General features: G+C 40.3%; 1 protein-coding gene across 1 annotated transcript in view; it reads right to left on the reverse strand.

The window, feature by feature from the left end:
- XRN1 (5'-3' exoribonuclease 1) overlaps positions 1-16,307 on the reverse strand; it is a 45,130-nt gene extending 28,823 nt beyond the window's left edge. The window contains exons 1-18 of the mRNA XM_083503639.1: positions 16,053-16,307; positions 12,213-12,445; positions 10,622-10,719; positions 9,226-9,335; positions 9,029-9,139; positions 7,146-7,228; positions 6,549-6,636; positions 6,289-6,457; positions 5,997-6,064; positions 4,434-4,562; positions 4,178-4,247; positions 3,594-3,699; positions 3,210-3,299; positions 2,648-2,804; positions 2,217-2,336; positions 1,176-1,345; positions 579-699; positions 379-477 (exon numbers count right to left, since the gene is read on the reverse strand). Coding sequence (XP_083359765.1) covers positions 379-477; positions 579-699; positions 1,176-1,345; positions 2,217-2,336; positions 2,648-2,804; positions 3,210-3,299; positions 3,594-3,699; positions 4,178-4,247; positions 4,434-4,562; positions 5,997-6,064; positions 6,289-6,457; positions 6,549-6,636; positions 7,146-7,228; positions 9,029-9,139; positions 9,226-9,335; positions 10,622-10,719; positions 12,213-12,445; positions 16,053-16,127 — 2,097 coding nt within the window. The 5' untranslated portion in view covers positions 16,128-16,307. The remainder of the gene's footprint in view (positions 1-378; positions 478-578; positions 700-1,175; positions 1,346-2,216; positions 2,337-2,647; positions 2,805-3,209; positions 3,300-3,593; positions 3,700-4,177; positions 4,248-4,433; positions 4,563-5,996; positions 6,065-6,288; positions 6,458-6,548; positions 6,637-7,145; positions 7,229-9,028; positions 9,140-9,225; positions 9,336-10,621; positions 10,720-12,212; positions 12,446-16,052) is intronic.
- Positions 16,308-18,329: the final 2,022 nt, after the last annotated feature.

Genomic DNA, 18,329 nt, shown 5'->3' on the forward strand with positions numbered 1-18,329 from the left:
CAGTAGCCTTGCTCTGTCCTGGGATCTACAGTTCCAAGTTTTTAAATCCTAGATAGCACCAAGGACCATAGGTACACACATTTTTGCTTCGGCCTTGATGTCAAAAATACACTTTTGATCACCAGGCTCCTGTCACTTTCTCAAATAGTCTTGTGCCCCACCTTGTACTAAATCTCTACAGGGCAGGGTCAATGCAGGGTCTGGGATGTAGACAGATACACAAGTCCAGGGGGAGGCTAAGCTCACATATCTCACTAAACTATCGCTTACTGTGATATCCAAGAACAGCTATTGACAACAAAACTTGGAGAGCACCTAGCATTATTTCTCTAAAGTAAGAGACTGCCAAAAACGAACTTGAAAAAGCCAGAGACTCACTAGTTCCTCTGAATCATCGGAAACCATTATTTCCAGTAGCATATTTTCTCCATGGCTGCTCTGTTGAAAAACTTGTACCCCACTTTTTTTCAGATAGAACTAGAATAGGGAAAGAAAGTCAAGATGTACAATGAATGCCTTCCACAGAATAAGTACCTAACAAAAGCATGTCATTCTTAAATCAATAAAGCACCATTTACCTTATGATTAATGTGCTTCAGAGTAGGAAAGCCACAGAAATACAGCCTCTCCATATCCAATTTCGTTATTTTATTTTGGGCTATATCTACATGCCAGACGTCCAGAGACATAGCTTTATGCCTAAGAAACAAGAGCACAACTTTCAACATACAGCTACTCTGAAAAACTGTCTCTGCACACAGAACATAAGCTTTTTTTACAAATGTATATTTTGAAACACTGTCTTTCACAGTAAACAAAGGCTGAAAACAAGAATGTTGTTATGCTTACAACAGTCAGCCAGAATTAAAGGAAGACTATCAAATATATGCAGAAGAATCCATCTTTGGCCATTTAGCTTTACTAATTGACATCGTCTCTGATTGTATGAGGGGACAAGGACAGCTTAAGAGCATTTCATTATGCATTTCTGTCAAATGACTTCTTACTATTATCTATGGGCTACAGCCAAGAACCTACTTACTCAAACGAGTGTTTCTGAAACAAACGCGATTTTGAAACTAACTTCCAAACAAAGCTAATGCACAGGGGCACTGCAGCAGCGGCGCTCAGTAGATTGCACACTTTGCATTAAGGAATTACACCTGCAGTCTTACTTTGCACGGCATCTTTCTATGGAAGGGAACTTCTCCGGCCATGGAGACAGGTACTGGAACTCTGCATCTTTATCATAGAAGTACATCAGGCATTCACTGTGCCTATTTCTTTGTTTTTCTTCTGTTGTCAAGAACTTGTTGCAGGATTCCATCGCTTCTAACAATCGTTTCTAAATAAAATATAACACTTAGTAAGCATTAGGCATATTGAAATGCAGAGATTGGGAGAAGGTTGGATCCAATCTAAATTAGTTAAACTTAGTGCCTAATGAGATCAATAGGACAAGTTCAATCCTAGTGAGTATTGACTATAATTAAGGTTGTTAAGGAAAAAGCAGGAAGAGGGGTAAATAAGCAAGAAATGAGGGCATATGTGAAGGGAGCAACTATTTCCCTTATCCATGATTAAATAATTAGTATTATGATTATTATTATTTATTTCTTACCTGCCCTTTAACTGGGAGGTCCCAGGATGAGTAGCATTGCGTCTGGACTAAATATGGCTAAGAGTGCAGCTCTAATTATTAACGTCCAAAGGATGGTTTGAACATTATTCCCCCTGTTTTGCCTAAGGTTGTCCCTGGGAACACTTAGAAGTGGGCCACCCCTGCTCTTCTCCAGGGGAGAATACTGTACTGTAGCATTTTCCCCCCTGAAAGGGTGATTCATAATTATTTGAACTAATGATGTCCCCAAAAGATTAAGCACTCTTTGGGTTTATAATCTCTTGGTTCGGTCATTAATTTCTCCCTATGGTTACACTTATAGGAACTACGAGGAATAGAATGGCTGAAGCCTGGAATGCCTGGAGCCCATTTATGAACTCTTCTTGGGCATAGTCTTGGGGACAGAGGTAGAAAGGTAAAGAACTACCTCCCAAGGTCTTTGTAAACTAACCACCGGAGCACACAGATAGCTATTGCTGATTCAACTTATCTGGTCTCAAATTTGGAAGAAAAATAAAACTAAACCATGCAAACCAGGCCTTGGTTTAAACAGTTTACTAGTCACTTTATATCAAAGAATGTTAAAAGTTCTTACCTCATCAATAAATGGTATTAAAACCACTGCTTCCCATTCTTGTTGCTTTCCATTTAGATCAGTTTTAAATTCAGTTGGATAATATTCAATAATGGGAGACTCTTCACCAGTCATCAAATGCTAAAGAATTGGAAGTAAGTAATCAAAGTTAAGCAATAGGAATTCAGACTAAAGTACATTTTAAAAGAAGACTATGATAAGACCTAACTAACATTAGCCCTTACTGATGGAAAGTAAATTATTTCTATAGCCTTTTGGTGAAAGAATTTAGAATTGGACAAGGTTCCTTTTCCAGTGGCACTTAACTAAGCAAATCCCTGTATGGAGAATGTATATATATAATGCACAAGAGTAGGATTGAAATTATCTTTGTAAAATAGGACAATAGCCATAATGATGAATGATGAATCCCTCTAAAGATATTTAACTACCTGGTAGCATTTTGGCAACAAATCCTTGCTGGCTGCTGGAAGTACTGCAAGAAGCTGTTCAAACGGCATGAATGGTTTTCCTAAATCCAAGTGGATTTTCAGTTCACTGATGTTGCAGATATCTGAGAGGTAAGGTGCATAATGGTAGGGGTAGAACCTACAAGGAGGAAAGATGCTATTTTAGTTCAACAAAGGTGCAGCTGTACAAAAAGCATAAACACATATATTGTAATCTTATTTATTTTAATGGTCTGGAGGAAGAACAAAATCACAAATAATTAGACAAGGTATGTAACTCAGACAGCACTGCTCTAAATTGTATGGGGTGAGGAGGAGTGGTTTAAGGTACTGGGTGTCAAGTGGCAGCTATATGTATAGTCTAAAACAGTGGTTTTCAACCAGGGTGCCTTTGATGATGGTCAGGGCAACACTGGCTTGGCGTCTGTCCCTCTTTCTTTCCTTCCAAGGGAGCCGTAGACTCAAAAATGTTGAAAACCTCTGGTCTAAAACACACTTGATTGCAAAGCTGATATAAGCATTCCACTTGTAAATTTCATCTTACCAGCTCCATGACTGAACCCCATGGTAGTAGTAGTGCAATATCCACTGTATTGCCTGGACGTAACATTCTGCCTGGTCAGCTAGAAAGGCACTAAAACAAAAATACCAAAAATTGGCATATATTTTCTCTTTTCACTTATAAATAAGATTGAGAATTAAGCTGTTTTAGCTATTACCTCCAGCTATTTCAGAGGCATGGGTTGAGATAAAAAGTTAAAACATTTTAAATTCACTAGCAGAAATTATGTAATCGCTTCAGTTACTATAAATGAAGCACAGGTGCTATAACTGGAGCACAGGTTCTCCTTTTTTATTTTAGAAACTGTAACCCACTTGGAGGAGTTCCAGTGCTCATGCAAGAAGTCATTTTGTTGTTAATACTTACTCTGAAACTACTTCTACACCCATCTTGGTCATATAGTATGTTCTTTTGTATTGCCTAAACTCTGTCTCAAACAAATCATCATCTTCTGGCTCATCTTCTAACGAAGCTAAAATGAAAAATAAAATTGAGCAATTAACTTGTTGTATACCACAATTAACATCTGCTATTTTTTTTTTTAATAAGCTGTATGCACCACTTCATTGTAAAAATCCTCAAAGTGTGAAACAATAAAATCAAGAAAACATTACAACCATGCTTAGAAACATACAAAGGTTAAAATACTAAAATGGATTAAAATTTCCTCAGGTTTATAAGCAGGTAGGCTTGTCTAAACAAGATTGTTTTTATCAGGCACCGAAAGGAGTACAGCAAATATGCTAGCTTGAAATTAAAATGAACCTAGCTGAAAACATTTGAAGTGTGCAAATAGTATGAAAATGGCAAGTAAAAACAGCTTCGTTTTTAAAAAAATTGTCTTTTACTCACTTTCACTTAAAAAGTAAAATGCCAAGAACCGTGGGCTCACAGATAATTTATGTGCACAAGTTTAGTCAGCACAGGCACCACACAACAATTGGACTCACTTTTTAAAGATGCTACAGTTCCATTGTCAGTTTTCTCCAAAGCAGCCAAACACATAGCGTTTTCCTGAGCCTGTTAAAATTGTGATTGATACTTTAAATAACACAGAGTGATATGCATATAGCATCAATTCACAGAAGCTGTGATGGTAAAGAGTGAAATTTCAATGCTATAAGAATGCATCGTCTTTATAAATGACTTGGATGAAGGAATTGAAGGTATGATCATCAAATTTGCACATGACACCAGACTACTAACCTTGCGCTTCTTTTGCATTCTTGATTCTTCTGCAGCAATACCAGCTGCCTCATTCAGATATTTATTGCCCACTTTGCTTTCAAACCACTTCAGATCTAAAAAGATTTCACTGAAATGCTCACGGTCAAACTGTTAAAATAAATGGAAGAAAGAAAAGCATTATCATTATACATCTAATCTATTTCAAGGCAAATTTCTCAAGGAGATATTTGAACTCCAAAGCCTATTTTCTGGGTCATAACATTCAGATGGCAGGCTGGGAAAGGTTATGGAAAACAGACCTGAAATTTACGGCCTGTTGTTCCTTGAAAGAGAATTATATGAAAATGATGTACCGTTGGTATTTGACTCCTACTAAGTTGGCAGAAATGTACAGGACAAGTACAAATACCTGCTGGAAATGTAAAGAAAAAGAAGGTGCCTTTTAACATATGTGACTTGAAAGGTGGTAAAAGCTTTCTGGGAGATGATATATAATGAAATGGGGGGGGGGGGAGTTTAAAATGACATTTGCTAAAAAACCAGTAATTTCTTAGGAATTACTGGTACAGATATTCCAAAAGACCAGAAAAGACTTTTGATGTATGGAACAACAGTCGCCCAAATGCTACTAGACCAGAGATGGAAGGAAGACACAGTCCCGACCAGAGAAGAATGGCAAACCAAGCTGATGGACTATGCTGAAATGGCAAAGCTGACTGGAAAACTCAGGAATCAAGAGGACAAAAACTTTATAAAAGAATGGGAAAAATTTATAAGTTATCAAAGAGACCACTGTAAGCAGATGGAAACATTGGCAGGATTTTGAATCACCTGTAGTGTAACAATTATCATGGACAATATGGATTGATATAATAATTAAGAGTTCGAAGAAGATGCAGTTTTTAACTGATTAAAATGGGACTTCAGGGAAGGGGTGGGGGGAGTCCTGAGATTCCGAGGAATCTCTTTATATGGATATGCAATTGAATTTTTTCTATAAACATGTATTGTAAAAACCAAATTTAAATGTTCCCCCCCCCCAAAAAAAGCAGCATATTTTCCTACTACCATTTTCAGCTGCAGATCTGGCAGGTTGGAACAATTTACCTGTTTAGCACTAGTGGAAGTTTATCATACACTGGGGCGGGGGGGGGGGGGAATTGCTACTACACAAAAAGTGAAGCTATGCTGATTTACAGAAGCAGAATATATTTGAGAGGTACAGATTTAGTGGCTTGACTGAGATAAAAAGAAAGGTAATTCCAGCATAAGAAAAGTAGATTGTGTGGTGGAAAGTTGCTTTTTTTCTTTACTGGACATGCATGCTGGGAAGCCAGAATCATATACATGCAGCGTGTCCGCTAATTCCAAAATGGATGAAGCTGCCCAATATTTTCAATCATGCTACCTTCAAAATTTTCAAGCATCTCTCCCACCTTGATGAAAGCTAGAATTCTTTTCTTTTTCTTTTTAATGAAAAGCTCAGGTTCTCAGATTTAGAGAGCAAACCTGCACACTGGAGGTATAGATGGGGCCATAAGTTAAGACTTTAGTTTTGCTCAGAAGAAAAAATATACTTACATCTGACAATTTTGTAAGGTATTTCTCAAAGCGAGGTAAGTTGAGGTGCCCACTTTCATTAATGTAACCTATTAGAGAAAAAAAATCTGATTCATGCTTATAATCATGAGCTGCTTTTCCTGCAGGCACACTGTATCAAAGAGGAGCAACATGAGCAATATAACACAGAGAATTAAGACTGGATTCCCTGCTGTCTTTTCCATTCTGCAATCTCCTCTGTAATACTGTCACAATTGCAACAAGAAGCAATCTTGAAACTGACCATATTGCATTAGCTTTGTGAGACTCTTACCTCCAAGTTTAGGCAAAATATCCATGTATGTTCTATACAGCAGTGGCAGTGCATCATGGTTAATATGAAAGTGAGGTAGATGAGGGATAAAATCATTTCCAACAAGAAAGCCCATTAAGATCCAGTCATCTATTATTCTGTCAACTTCATATGTAAACGATATCTTGTCCTGATAAACAAAGGTTGATAGAAACAATTCATGACCAATGCCTTATGCAAACCTTTAAACAATTTTTGCCCTGTGGTCCATCCATACTTACTTTAACTGGTGAGAATTCATAGTCAATATATTCTCTCATTAATGACAAGTGCAGTAAATGAAAAGTGGTTTCTTCTGGGGCACACGCTCTGTAAAATTATTGACCACAACTAAGTAAGCGGATGGAAATTCTATAAATAATTCAATATCAAATATTCATTTTAAAAAATGATGTAGCTATCTAGTAAAGGTAAAGGTACCCCTGCTCGTACGGGCCAGTCGTGTCCGACTCTAGGGTTGTGCGCCCATCTCACTTAAGAGGCCGGGGGCCAGCGCCGTCTGGAGACACTTCCGGGTCACGTGGCCAGCGTGACAAAGCTGCTCTGGCGAGCCAGCACCAGCGCAGCACACGGAAACGCCGTTTACCTTCCCGCTATAAAGTGGTACCTATTTATCTACTTGCACTTAAGCGTGCTTTCGAACTGCTAGGTGGGCAGGAGCTGGGACCAAAAGACAGGAGCTCACCCCGCCATGGGGATTCAAACCGCCGACCATGCGATCGGCAAGCCCTAGGCACAGCGCCACCCGCATCCCTAGCTATCTAGTGGTTTTGTTCAATTTTCCTTTTTTATGCAATTCATATTTTTAGAGGAGTTACCTTTGTGACTTTTTGCCACCAAACCGGACCTCTTCTCTTAAAAGGGAAAAATGTGGCTCATGACTTGTCAGTCCAAGCATAATCTGTTGAAAGAAGCATTTTAAATGTTTTTACCCCTAAAACCAGTCACTTTAACAAAGTAGCTTTAAGTCTACAAAAGCTTGTGCCATAATACATTTGTCAGTATTTAAGGTTCCACGAGACACTTTGTTTTTGAGGTAAGCATATTTAAAATATTTTGCTGCAACTCTGAATTATTAGTTCTTTTAAGGGAAAGCAAGTAATCCCAGGTCTAAAATGACCTCAATGAGACTCATGCACGGCGAGTGCTCCCTTCATCCAATAGCATTCTTTTAGTAGTTGCCACACTACTTAAACTACTTTTCAAACCTACACAAATTTAAAAAGTTGTAGTCAAGAGTTTTATTTTTCTTAACTTTTTCACAAATTTATATATCACTTGATTGTAACAAAAGCTCTAAGGAGTTTCCAATAAATATTAAGACTATCAATTAAAAACAGTTATAAACAAGGAATTAACTTTTTTTTTAAAAAAAATCAAAATTAGAACAATCAGAAAACAATCAAAACTAAAGAAAGATTAAAACACATCAGCATCAATGTGTCCAGAAGACTTGCCTAAACAAAGATGTTTTAAGCACTAAAATATTGTGAAAAGAACACACTAGGCCTGCAACCTACATAGAGGTTATGTTCCAGGGATTGTGCCTAAAATAAAAACTCATTGGGTTCAATGGCAGGTGGGACTGCCGAAGTCAGAACTCTATGTCCTCTCCCTTTTTTGCCATGTGTGTAAAAAAGTAAAAGTGCACAATGGCCTACTGCACAGCGAAAATGCCTGCCTTATGTCAACGGGCAGGGAGTTCCAAAGTGCAGGCTCTGCTACACTAGAAAAACAATTTCTTTCATGTACAAAATCAATACAGTGGTACCTCGGGTTAAGTACTTAATGCGTTCTGGAGGTCCGTTCTTAACCTGAAACTGTTCTTAACCTGAAGCACCACTTTAGCTAATGGGGCCTCCTGCTGCTGCCACCGCGCCGCCAGAGCACGATTTCTGTTCTCATCCTGAAGCAAAGTTCTTAACCCGAGGTACTATTTCTGGGTTAGCGGAGTCTGTAACCTGAAGTGTATGTAACCCGAGGTACCACTGTATCGTGTGGCATCTGTAACAGTGCTGCAGATCAAAGCTGTCAAGCGAGCATACATGGGCTAAGGAGATCCTGCAAATCAACTGGTGCCAAGCTGCTTTATATACTAATATTAACACCCTGAACTTGGCCCAATAACAAATCAGCAACCAGAGCAGATCTTTGGACAGAGCACCTCACTCCTGCCTGTCTCACTCATTGTGCATGAGCTGCAGTTTCCAGATCAAGCCCAAGAGAAGTCACACACAGACTGCAGTGTAGTAATTTAATCGTGAAATCACCAGTGGTTGCTACTGTGGTCAAACTCTCCTGGTCCTGGAACGGCTGGCTGTAGCTGTTGTACCAGACCAAGCTGGTAAAAAATGCTTCTAGTTACTGAGGCCACCTGGGCCTCCAGAGACAAAGCTGGTTCCAGAAGCAGCCACAGACAGTGTTAACTGCGCCTTCAGCTAGACTGCTATCCTGTCCAGGGCAGGCAGTTGACCAATTTTTCTGTCACAAGAGCGAGTCACTCACAGTGGCTCAGTCTTGCCGGAACTCAAGATCAGGTTATGATGTGAGAGGGTGGTGAGAAATCTCTGGGCACACGTAAAAGCATTTATTGCAGTCTGAAGAGACACTGTGGTTTAATAGCCACATACATTTACATCCAGAATTTAATTTATTCCCAAATCTACACATTCCCACGCATACACTTTCAATCTGAACCTACCAAGTCAGCATCCAAACCGTACAGACAGTGCCTTGTGTTTGGATCGTGGTCAGGCTTTGCTTTCTCTGACCTTATAAATTCCATAATTTTATGTTCCCCTTCTCCAGGTGTCTGAACAAAAAAGAACAAAATAAAATTAATAAATACTGCTTTGTTTAATATTAATGTTGTAAGAAATTACTAATGTAAAAAGTAACCTCATGGCCTGATAAGTAGACAGTTACGCCTTGCCAGGATTTGTCTGTTGAAATCTTCATATTTACAAAATACTTCAGATGTTCATGCAACCTGGCCATGAATTCAGTCCCTAGTAACATAAATATGAAAGTTAAATCTTCACAGACTGAAATCTCAGAAAAGAATTAAAACCTATTTCACTGGAAAAGATTAACAATCAACAGAAGTGGGAAACAAACAATCATTTTACCCTTTACAAAGAGAGGCACATTTTTAGAAATCAATGTTTCACACAAAAATAGATGGTATACTACAATTAAAAATGGCACTATGACAGTATAAACTGTTCAGAATTCTAAAATGTGTTTTGGAATTTCAGCATTTTTATTTTGCTTCAACTATGTTTTCCTGTTTCTGGTAAAGACAGCGTCAGAGATTCCCATGCATTAAGCGCTTGCTGATCTAGACTTTTGAGGGAAGACATTACCTGGTTCTCCAGTCTCAAGAGTTGTGCCTGAACCAGAAAATTTGTGACTTCCAGTTTATAGTAGCTCGACAAAGAATAGCAACAGGGATAAGAGAAAAGAGGATTTCGCTTAAGTGACTCTAAACCCCCATGGAGATAAAAATGAATTTAATTTCCATTTTGAAAGTCTTGCTGACAGCTTTTATGGGCCAAAATTGCTCAAATGTCACACAGTTTTCTTTGGAATGAACATGAGCTGGAGAAGCGGGATTCTTTGCATTTGTACATGGAAATCTTTTTTCTACTTTTGTATCATAAGGTAAAATGTCCTAGTTGACTAATGAAATAGAAAAATGCAATATAGTATAGCTAGTGTGTTCAATGTTACACTCATTTTCCATGCTTTGTTTATTGCTACTTCCTTTTTTTTAACTTTGTTTGCTTCATTTAACACTTCTTATCTCAGAATTTCAAAAACAGAGACTGTCTTAGATCATCAAACCAAAGACCGCTCAAAAATCTGTTTGGATGGCTAAATGCTCTTGGGCATAAAAAGAATCTGATAGGAAATTTTAGTTGACTATAATCACAAGTAATTTCTATGCATTACATATTTTCTGGTTTCCAAAGTTACCCTGGGATAAAGACAAACATTTGCCACTGTAACCGTAGCTCAAAACAAACCACTGCTAGTTTTTTTTGTAGTGCGATGCACAAGAGCAGTCTCATAACAATAAGCCTGATTATCAATTTGCCACCATTTTCAAGTCATTAATTTCCAAAAAGCATTCACCTGAGTTAATTGCTAGAAACCTTTGGCTTACAGCACTTTTGAAAACCACATCCTTTAATTTCAAATGAGCTGTAAGGGGCAGAAAGAAGGATGCAATTCCAGATGGCAGCTTAGCACCCGAATGTAAGAACATTAAAAATTAAGCAGACTCCTCTACCTGGTGTAATGCAATTGGAATCAAATCTAGCTTCTGTCGGAAGAGTCTCTCCTTTCTCTAATGCCTTCTTTATTTTGTCCTCGGCCTCCTTTGCTGACCTGTAACAATATTTAGCATTTTAGTGCTGTAAAGTATGCACATCACTTCATATACATAATCGTAATAATAGCACAAAAAGTGTGTAAGGGGTGGGTTTTTATTAGACAGGAAGGGGATAAGCTGAGAGTTAGTGACTTGCTTAAGGCTACAGTACTCAGTGAAATAGAGGAGCATGTGAGATTTAAACAGAGACTTTCTGCTTTATAGTTCACACTCATGCACTAAATTTCCATGCCCTTCTACTCCAGTCCCAGTTCCAAATGATTTTTTTAACCAAGACAATCACTAATTTAGCTAACCCACACTAATTAGATTTGTATTATTGTGTTTAGTGGAACATAATGCAAAAACCCCCGAGCTTTCTTTTAAATCCTGCTGAAATGAAACTTAGCTGAGCTAAACTTTTTAATAATTTTAGAGACCCTCTTCTTAAGACACCCAAGTGCTTTACCATGAGCTCAAAGCAAGTATTGGTTTCTCCATCAGCTACAATGTCAGCTCCCATACATGTAGAAGCTTCCAAAACACACTAACACAGAAAACATATCAGTATTGAGATATACAAATATAAAGGCCAAAGTGGGGTGGGGCAGACATATTTTTAAAGTAAGCAGCACAGTACCCAGACTTCAACAAATATGCTCTCCATGACTAGTGCGGTCCTATCAACTGCCAAGCATAAAAAGCAGCCAGTCTTAATCCTTACTTTGAAGCTGTAGAGATGGGTAGGATTGTCCAAGCATTTGCACTGCAATTCCTGCCACTTCACAGCTCCAAAGGTGGGAGGAAGACCAGGGACTGTTTGGCAGCTGCATGGCAAAGAAGCCTGAAAAGCCTTAGCTAGAAAGGGCCAAACAGGCAAAGGTTGTCAACCTTTGCTGCTTCAGAGAAGGAAAGCTGGTGGAAAGTAGAGAACACTGCTGCCTGAAGGTGCCTGCTTTATCGCAGCAGTGGACAATACAACATACTCCCACCCCACCTTCCCCTCTGCATCCTTGGGAAGCAATGCTCAACAGTGCACACTCCTCCCAGACTTTCCCTTGGGAAAGATCAGGCGGGTGCATTGGATGACACTGCCAAGAGGTGTTCCATACATCTCTGGGAAGAGGCACCCAAAAGTGCATCCTTTCTCCTCCATCTGGTAGATGAAGTGCCTCTTTGGCTTCTGAGAGCATTTTATAGCACTTCCCAAAGGTGCATAGAAAAATTATGTAGGATGTCACCCAACAATGCATGGAGGCCTTTTCCTTGGGAAAAAATTAATGCAGGTGAACTAAGAGGTTGGGGATGCTGGCAACTATTTATTTTCTTTTTCTTTCATTTTTGCTTATCCAGCAAGGCATCCAAAAACCCTGGAAGGAACACAGCATTTCTTCAAAAAAAAATTTAGCAACAGATACAGTATTAACTGCCACTGCTTGAGAATAACATGCATTCAGAAGAGGTATGAGGGAACCAATAACAACAAACAAACAAGGAAGAACTCACACACCTAAAACGTCTGCCACGCTGCTGGTTCATTTTTGCTCTTGGAGCAACTCCATCTACTGCCATGAAGAAAACCTTTCTTGGTTTAATAATGCGAAACAATACTTCCAAATAGTGAAATATATCAGCAAAGATCTTGTCTTCAGAGATTCTGAAGTGAACATCATCATCATTAGGGTGTGAACACTGATGAATGATACCATTCATGTCCAGGTACAAGTTGTCAAACTCTGGAATCTAGGAAACATATTAGAGCCATTAATTCATACAAGTAGCAGTTATTCATCCACTTAGCAAGAAACGTTATGCTCCATCTTCCTCCTTTCTGTAGATATGATTCCACACCTGTATATGAAATACTTAATTCATGTGTTACTTCCACCTCTGGAGGAGGGCTCATAATTTTTAACTGTGCATTCTGGAATTGCTGTTTATCGATTTTTGGGTTTGATAAGAAACAATGCAGTCTGATTGTTTACATATCCTGCCAACCTAGCAGTTTGAAAGCACATCAAAGTGCAAGCAGATAAATAGGTACTGCTCCGGCGGGAAGGTAAACAGTGTTTCCATGTGCTGCTCTGGTTCACCAGAAGAGGCTTAGTCATGCTGGCCACATGACCCAGAAGCTGTATGCCGGCTACCTCAGCCAGTAAAGCGAGATGAGCACTGCAACCCCAGAGTCGTCCGCGACTGGACTTAACGGCCAGGGGTCCCTTTACCTTTAATCAAGAAATATGTTCTGCTTCTAGCAGCAAGGAAGCCACCAATAGTTGCATTATTATTCTCCCTTACACAGCAGTTACCAGTCCCATTGTGATGTTAAGCCAAACTAAGCATGAATGTGCAACCATGCAGGTACTCACAGTAAAAAGCACAGCTGCTTTGCCTGTCTCATAGTCCTGCTGTCTATCTGCAGCCAAGCTATGGTTTGACTTAAAATTATTTCCAAACCCAAGTTCATGGTTTGTCTTGTTTCACCCTGTCACACAATGAAGTATTACCCACGCTCTGTAACCAACAAGTCAAATGCTCTAGATTTAACAAGCCAGGAAGGACCGGGGTCAAGGGGCACATTGTCAGGCATATAGCAAGCAGTACCTTGCCAGCATAAGTTAAAAACAATCCCACAAAACACCGACTTTAGCATTGGGTACTTCATTTGAAACTACAACTGCCAAGTCAAGGTCACTCCAAAGTCAAGTTCTTTTATCAAGGTTAAAGTGCTACTCAAAACAGATAACCAAAATGATAGTATCACATGACAGTGATGCTATTGTACTTTATTGCATATTGTTTTTAGATGGTCTTCTTTAGTTTCTGTAATTGTAATAGAAATGTTTTAAGTTGTATTCTACATTTGGTTTATGTGAGCAAACTTCCTCACTTGTCTTGAAAGGCAACATATAAATTCTGGAGGTAAAAAGACATTTTTAATTATTGCTGGAAGAAATAGAAAATATGGCTCCAGCTAAAACATTACACCACTGCAAGCAGCACTTCTGTGCGAGAATAGAAAACAACAGAACACATTAACAGAAACAAAAGTGAAACCGATCTAAGTATTTCCAGAGAGAAATGAAAACTGCAACTTACCTAGGAACATGATCAGGCCATGTGTCAATACATTTTTTCCTAGCAAGTCCTCAAGTATATTAATACTGGTGCTATAAATTAACATAAACTACAAGCAAATATTGCTCCCTGAATGGAAGGCTACAGTCTGTATATTATCATGCATCTCAAGGCATATTTATTTAGGTAAGAGTAAATATAGGATTTACTCCCAAGTATATATACACAAGATTGAAAGTAAAGTGTAAGATTCCTGACCATGCATTAGATCAAGGGTGACTAAATCCAAGCTTTGGAGTCTTATCTGGCACCCCATCAAACTTTTCTCTCCCCCTAACCACCCCACAATTTTGGAGATGGCAAAAAGAGATAAATTTGAACTAGACAACACTGGGATAGGAGAAGTTGTATAAACCTCTCTGTTCAGCTGATGGGAGATTCAAGCAGCCCCCTCCCTGGTTGTCAGACTCCTCATTTGATGAGTGAAGGGGGATGCTAGCCCCACCCCTCCTCAGATGATCTGTAGAGAGCAGCTGAGAAGAGGACTCTGTAATAAGATTGTGAGGTGGCTAAATCCACCTGCTGGCAAATGGACCTCAGATGGCTTGGCCAAAAAAAGGTTAGCCACCCCTGTATTTAACAGTAACTATAGCTACAGTGTCTGGTTTTACAGCTTTCTAAAACATTTTTTAAAATTAATTTTACTATTTTCCTATTCTGCCTTTTCTCCACTCCTCAATTTCATCCTCACAGCAAACTTTGTAAAGTTGGTTAGGCTGAGAGTGTAACATCATCTAGTGATCCTCAGGGCTGAGTGGGGACTTGAAGCTACCACCACCATGTCCAACACTTTAACAATGACACCAATGGCGCTCTCAGGTGACACCACCTTCAAATCAGAAGCCACTATTTTACATTGATTCAAAGCAGCAGTTCCTTAACCAAAAAAAGCTGTAATTGGTAGATCACCAGGATAAAGTGTAGTCAAAGGTTATCAAATAGGCAACAATGGTTGGCAATGCAATGCTGTGTGTTTAAAGTTCCAGAGTTCAATGGAACTATTTATTTATAGTTTGTTTACTTAGAAAGACTTATCTACCACTTCATCATAAATCTTTGCAGCAAGAGTGAATTCAGGATTTTGGCAACTCCACTCCAGGTCAGAGGGTCCTTCCGATTCAGCAGTCTGGCTCATTCTCCATCACCTTCATTCTCTTTCCTGCTGGGTAAAATCTCACTCCCATTCAACCATGCATTTTATTGGACCAATTTCTAATGTGGAAGCACACAGTTTTCCCCTGCTCCTCAGAATTCAGGCAGAATAAAGCTGCCTGTTGTTAGCTGGCAAATGCAGGTATTTCTATACAAGTGTGTTCAGGGCGTCGTTCCCAAAGCTGAAGCGTTTCACAGTAAAGGACCAAAGTACAAAGTGTCCCTGAGTTGTTTGTAACAGTTCCCCCACCCTGCTCCTCTTCTCTAAATGAAAAGCAGTCACAGATGGCTGCAGCCAGGAAAGAAGGAAGGCTGCAAAGAGAAAAGGACACTCTACCGCCTTTTAAATGTGCTTGCGGGAAGGCGGCTATTGGCTTGTTTGTGGGGTGGGAGGGTTGTTATGTATTTTGTGTTCTCATTTTGTCTTTTTATGTTGTGAACCCCTGTGATCTTCGGATGAAGGGTGGTATACAAACTTAACAACACAACACACACCCTTTCCCTACAGGGCACTCCTCTCCAAACTGTGGCTCCCTGTGGAGATGATGATAGTATTATTGCTGTTGCTGTTGTTTTGCTAGATATGCTGGAAGCTGCCCAGAGTGGCTGGGGAAACCCAGTCAGATGGGCAGGGTACAGAAAATATAAATGTCATTGTCGTCGTTATTTGAAGATAATGATGAGCACGACTACATGTATAGTCCCCCTTTTTCAAGGAGCTCAACAGATATAAGGGGTTTTAAATAAGAATAATAGTAATAATAATAATAATAATAATAATCAGTAACACATAGGTAAGACAAGCCCAGCTGATGGGATAGAGGCAGAAACCCTAAAATGCAAGGAGAACTTCTCTACGACGGGTCGCCAAGACGAGGCTTCCCCGGGCAAAGGCGGCGACTCAGGGAAAAGGGTCGAAGCGGGGGGTTTCCAGGGAGCCCTTCGGAGCTCCCGGGACATCTTTCCCGAGCACAGCCGCCCTGGAAAGAAGAAGAAGCGCCCCTTCCCTCCATGCAAGAGCGGGAGAGAGGAAAGAGAAACCCCGGCAGCCGTCTCTCACCTGATGCTCCTTCACCACCTGGCTGAGGCAAGGGTACCGCTCCGAGATCCAACGGTAAAATTTCGGCACTCCCATGGCGGCTAGTGCTGCTGCTCCTCTTCGCCCTCAGATGCCCGCTCTTAACGCCAGCTCTGCCCGACACAACAAGCAACTGACCGCCGCCGCCGCCACAGGCCAAAAACAAACCACCTCTCTCTTCCGGGCGAGGGCCGGAGTTTGCTCACGGAGCAGCTGTTCCTAGAGCGGACCGGCACTGCGTCAGAGGGTCAACAAAACAGGCGGGGAGAGGCCCGCCCCCCGCAATGGCGCACCCTGCTGGAAGCCGCGGGAACTGCAGGGCGGCAGCCGCCGCCGCCGCCCTTGCGTTGCCGAAACCTGCGGTGATAGCGTGTGTTGTGTGTACGGAGCTAGGGTTGTCCTATTTCAAAAAGTGAAAATCCGGACGCAAAAGTTTTGGTTTTTGTTTTTCGAAATCTCAAAGAACGTTTTTGAGCTATTTTTAAATGAAAATCTCCCAAATCTCTATGTGGTGCCATGCGCCCGGAGTTTCCCGGACACTCAAGGTGGGGAGGCGGCCTTTTTTCCTGCCTTATTTATCTCATTAAATTCCTGCCTTATTTATCTCATTAAAAATTATATGCTGCTTTCCTGTGGGGGGGGGGAAGGTGTCTAAGAAGGGATGGAGTAAAATGACTTTTGACCTCAAAAGTTGAGCTGTTGTTTGTAAACAGTATTTAAGAGTTTTCTCCCCTGCTTGTCACACAACAACCGAAGGCATAAAAGGTCTGCAAGAAAAATAACTGGAAACCCTGCGCTAGATCATTTAAAAATTCATGCAAAGTCTGAGTGGGTCATGGTGGTCAAGAAGCAGACTGAGAAGTCGGGGTGGTTCTGTCACTGTCCTGGAGTAGCACAAGATGGGAAGCCCCTCGTCTGTCTTCAATCGCGGTGCAAAAGGAGGAAGTTTAGAAAGTGCAGCTTTTGCCTTGCTTGATAGTGTTGAAGACCCAGAACCAAGATGTGCCTGCCCTTATACTGTATATTTTAAATTCCCTGCCCTGGAGCTCAAGACCATCCCTTCACACATCATACATACATCACAGAAAGGGCGGTCTACAGCAGAAATCTGAGTGGTTTATCTACTGTCCTTGTTTATCTCCTGTCTGGCAGGTTACTTGATTGGATACCCTGGGGAGCCTGGCCAGTCTTTTGTAATGATAAATACTTTGTAATGATAAATACTTAGTTCTTGAGCCAGGTCACAGGCACACCCTATTCAAACACAGACATACCCTTAAGACAGGATTTGTGAAGGAAAAGACAATGGGGAGGCTTTTCCATTTTCCTTTGACCCTGCAGAGAAAACATTTGGTCAGTTTGGGAATCAAAAATGGTTTCAGGTCCGTCTTCCTGTGCTGATGTATGTACGTGCTTGGTTGGTACATTTATTATATATCTAAGACCTTAAAATTCTTATCATAATAGGTTACTTCTTCTAATGCATAAGAAAGATATGGGTTTAAAAGCTATGCAGGAAAGGTAATGTTTGTATGCATTGTGCTTGAAAACCTATGTAGAAAAGCTTGCATTCAGCAAGAGAGGTTTGTCTCTAGGTAAATACAGAGAGAGTGTTTAAGGATAATTGATGACTCATCACAGGAAAAACTGTCGAACTCAGCTTCTTAAGTTAGCAATGGAGAGCTAACAGCAGCAGTAGTGGCTAAGCTCAGCAATGGTGAACAAACAGATTGTTCAGACTAGAGAGAGGAAGGTTTAGTGAACTATATTAAGGACTAAAAAGACTGGACTGCATTGCTTGCTTGTTTAAGAGCAATGTGTTACAAACAAATGTTTACAAAATATGAAGTAACCATTTTAAGACTCGTCGTGGTGGAGAGCAAATTCATTTCTACTCTACACAAGGTCCAAATCAGGGATTCTACTTGCTGCAACTCTTAACATCCACTCCTTCACAATGGCCAAACCAGATGGCCAAAAAGCGGAACTACCAGCAACTGGTATTCAGACAGTGAAAGTCAACATAACTGAGCCTCTGCCCTCCTTTACCTCTGGCCAACCCCTTTCTCCTCTTCTCTTAGAACTCTCAAAGCATCACAGCTCAGAAAGCTCTCACACCACTTTTGTTTAATGTGTGGTCTTATTCCATCCTTGGAATAAGAACCCCCCAGGTTAGGAAATACTGCATTAATGTGTCACGAGAGTTTGGAAATATCTACCATACAGCATTGTTGGAGTAGACTCCACCAATAATTTTGA

The sequence above is a fragment of the Podarcis liolepis genome (assembly GCF_965112155.1).
Source record: "Podarcis liolepis genome assembly, chromosome: 5".
Taxonomy (NCBI): Eukaryota; Metazoa; Chordata; class Lepidosauria; order Squamata; family Lacertidae; genus Podarcis; species Podarcis liolepis.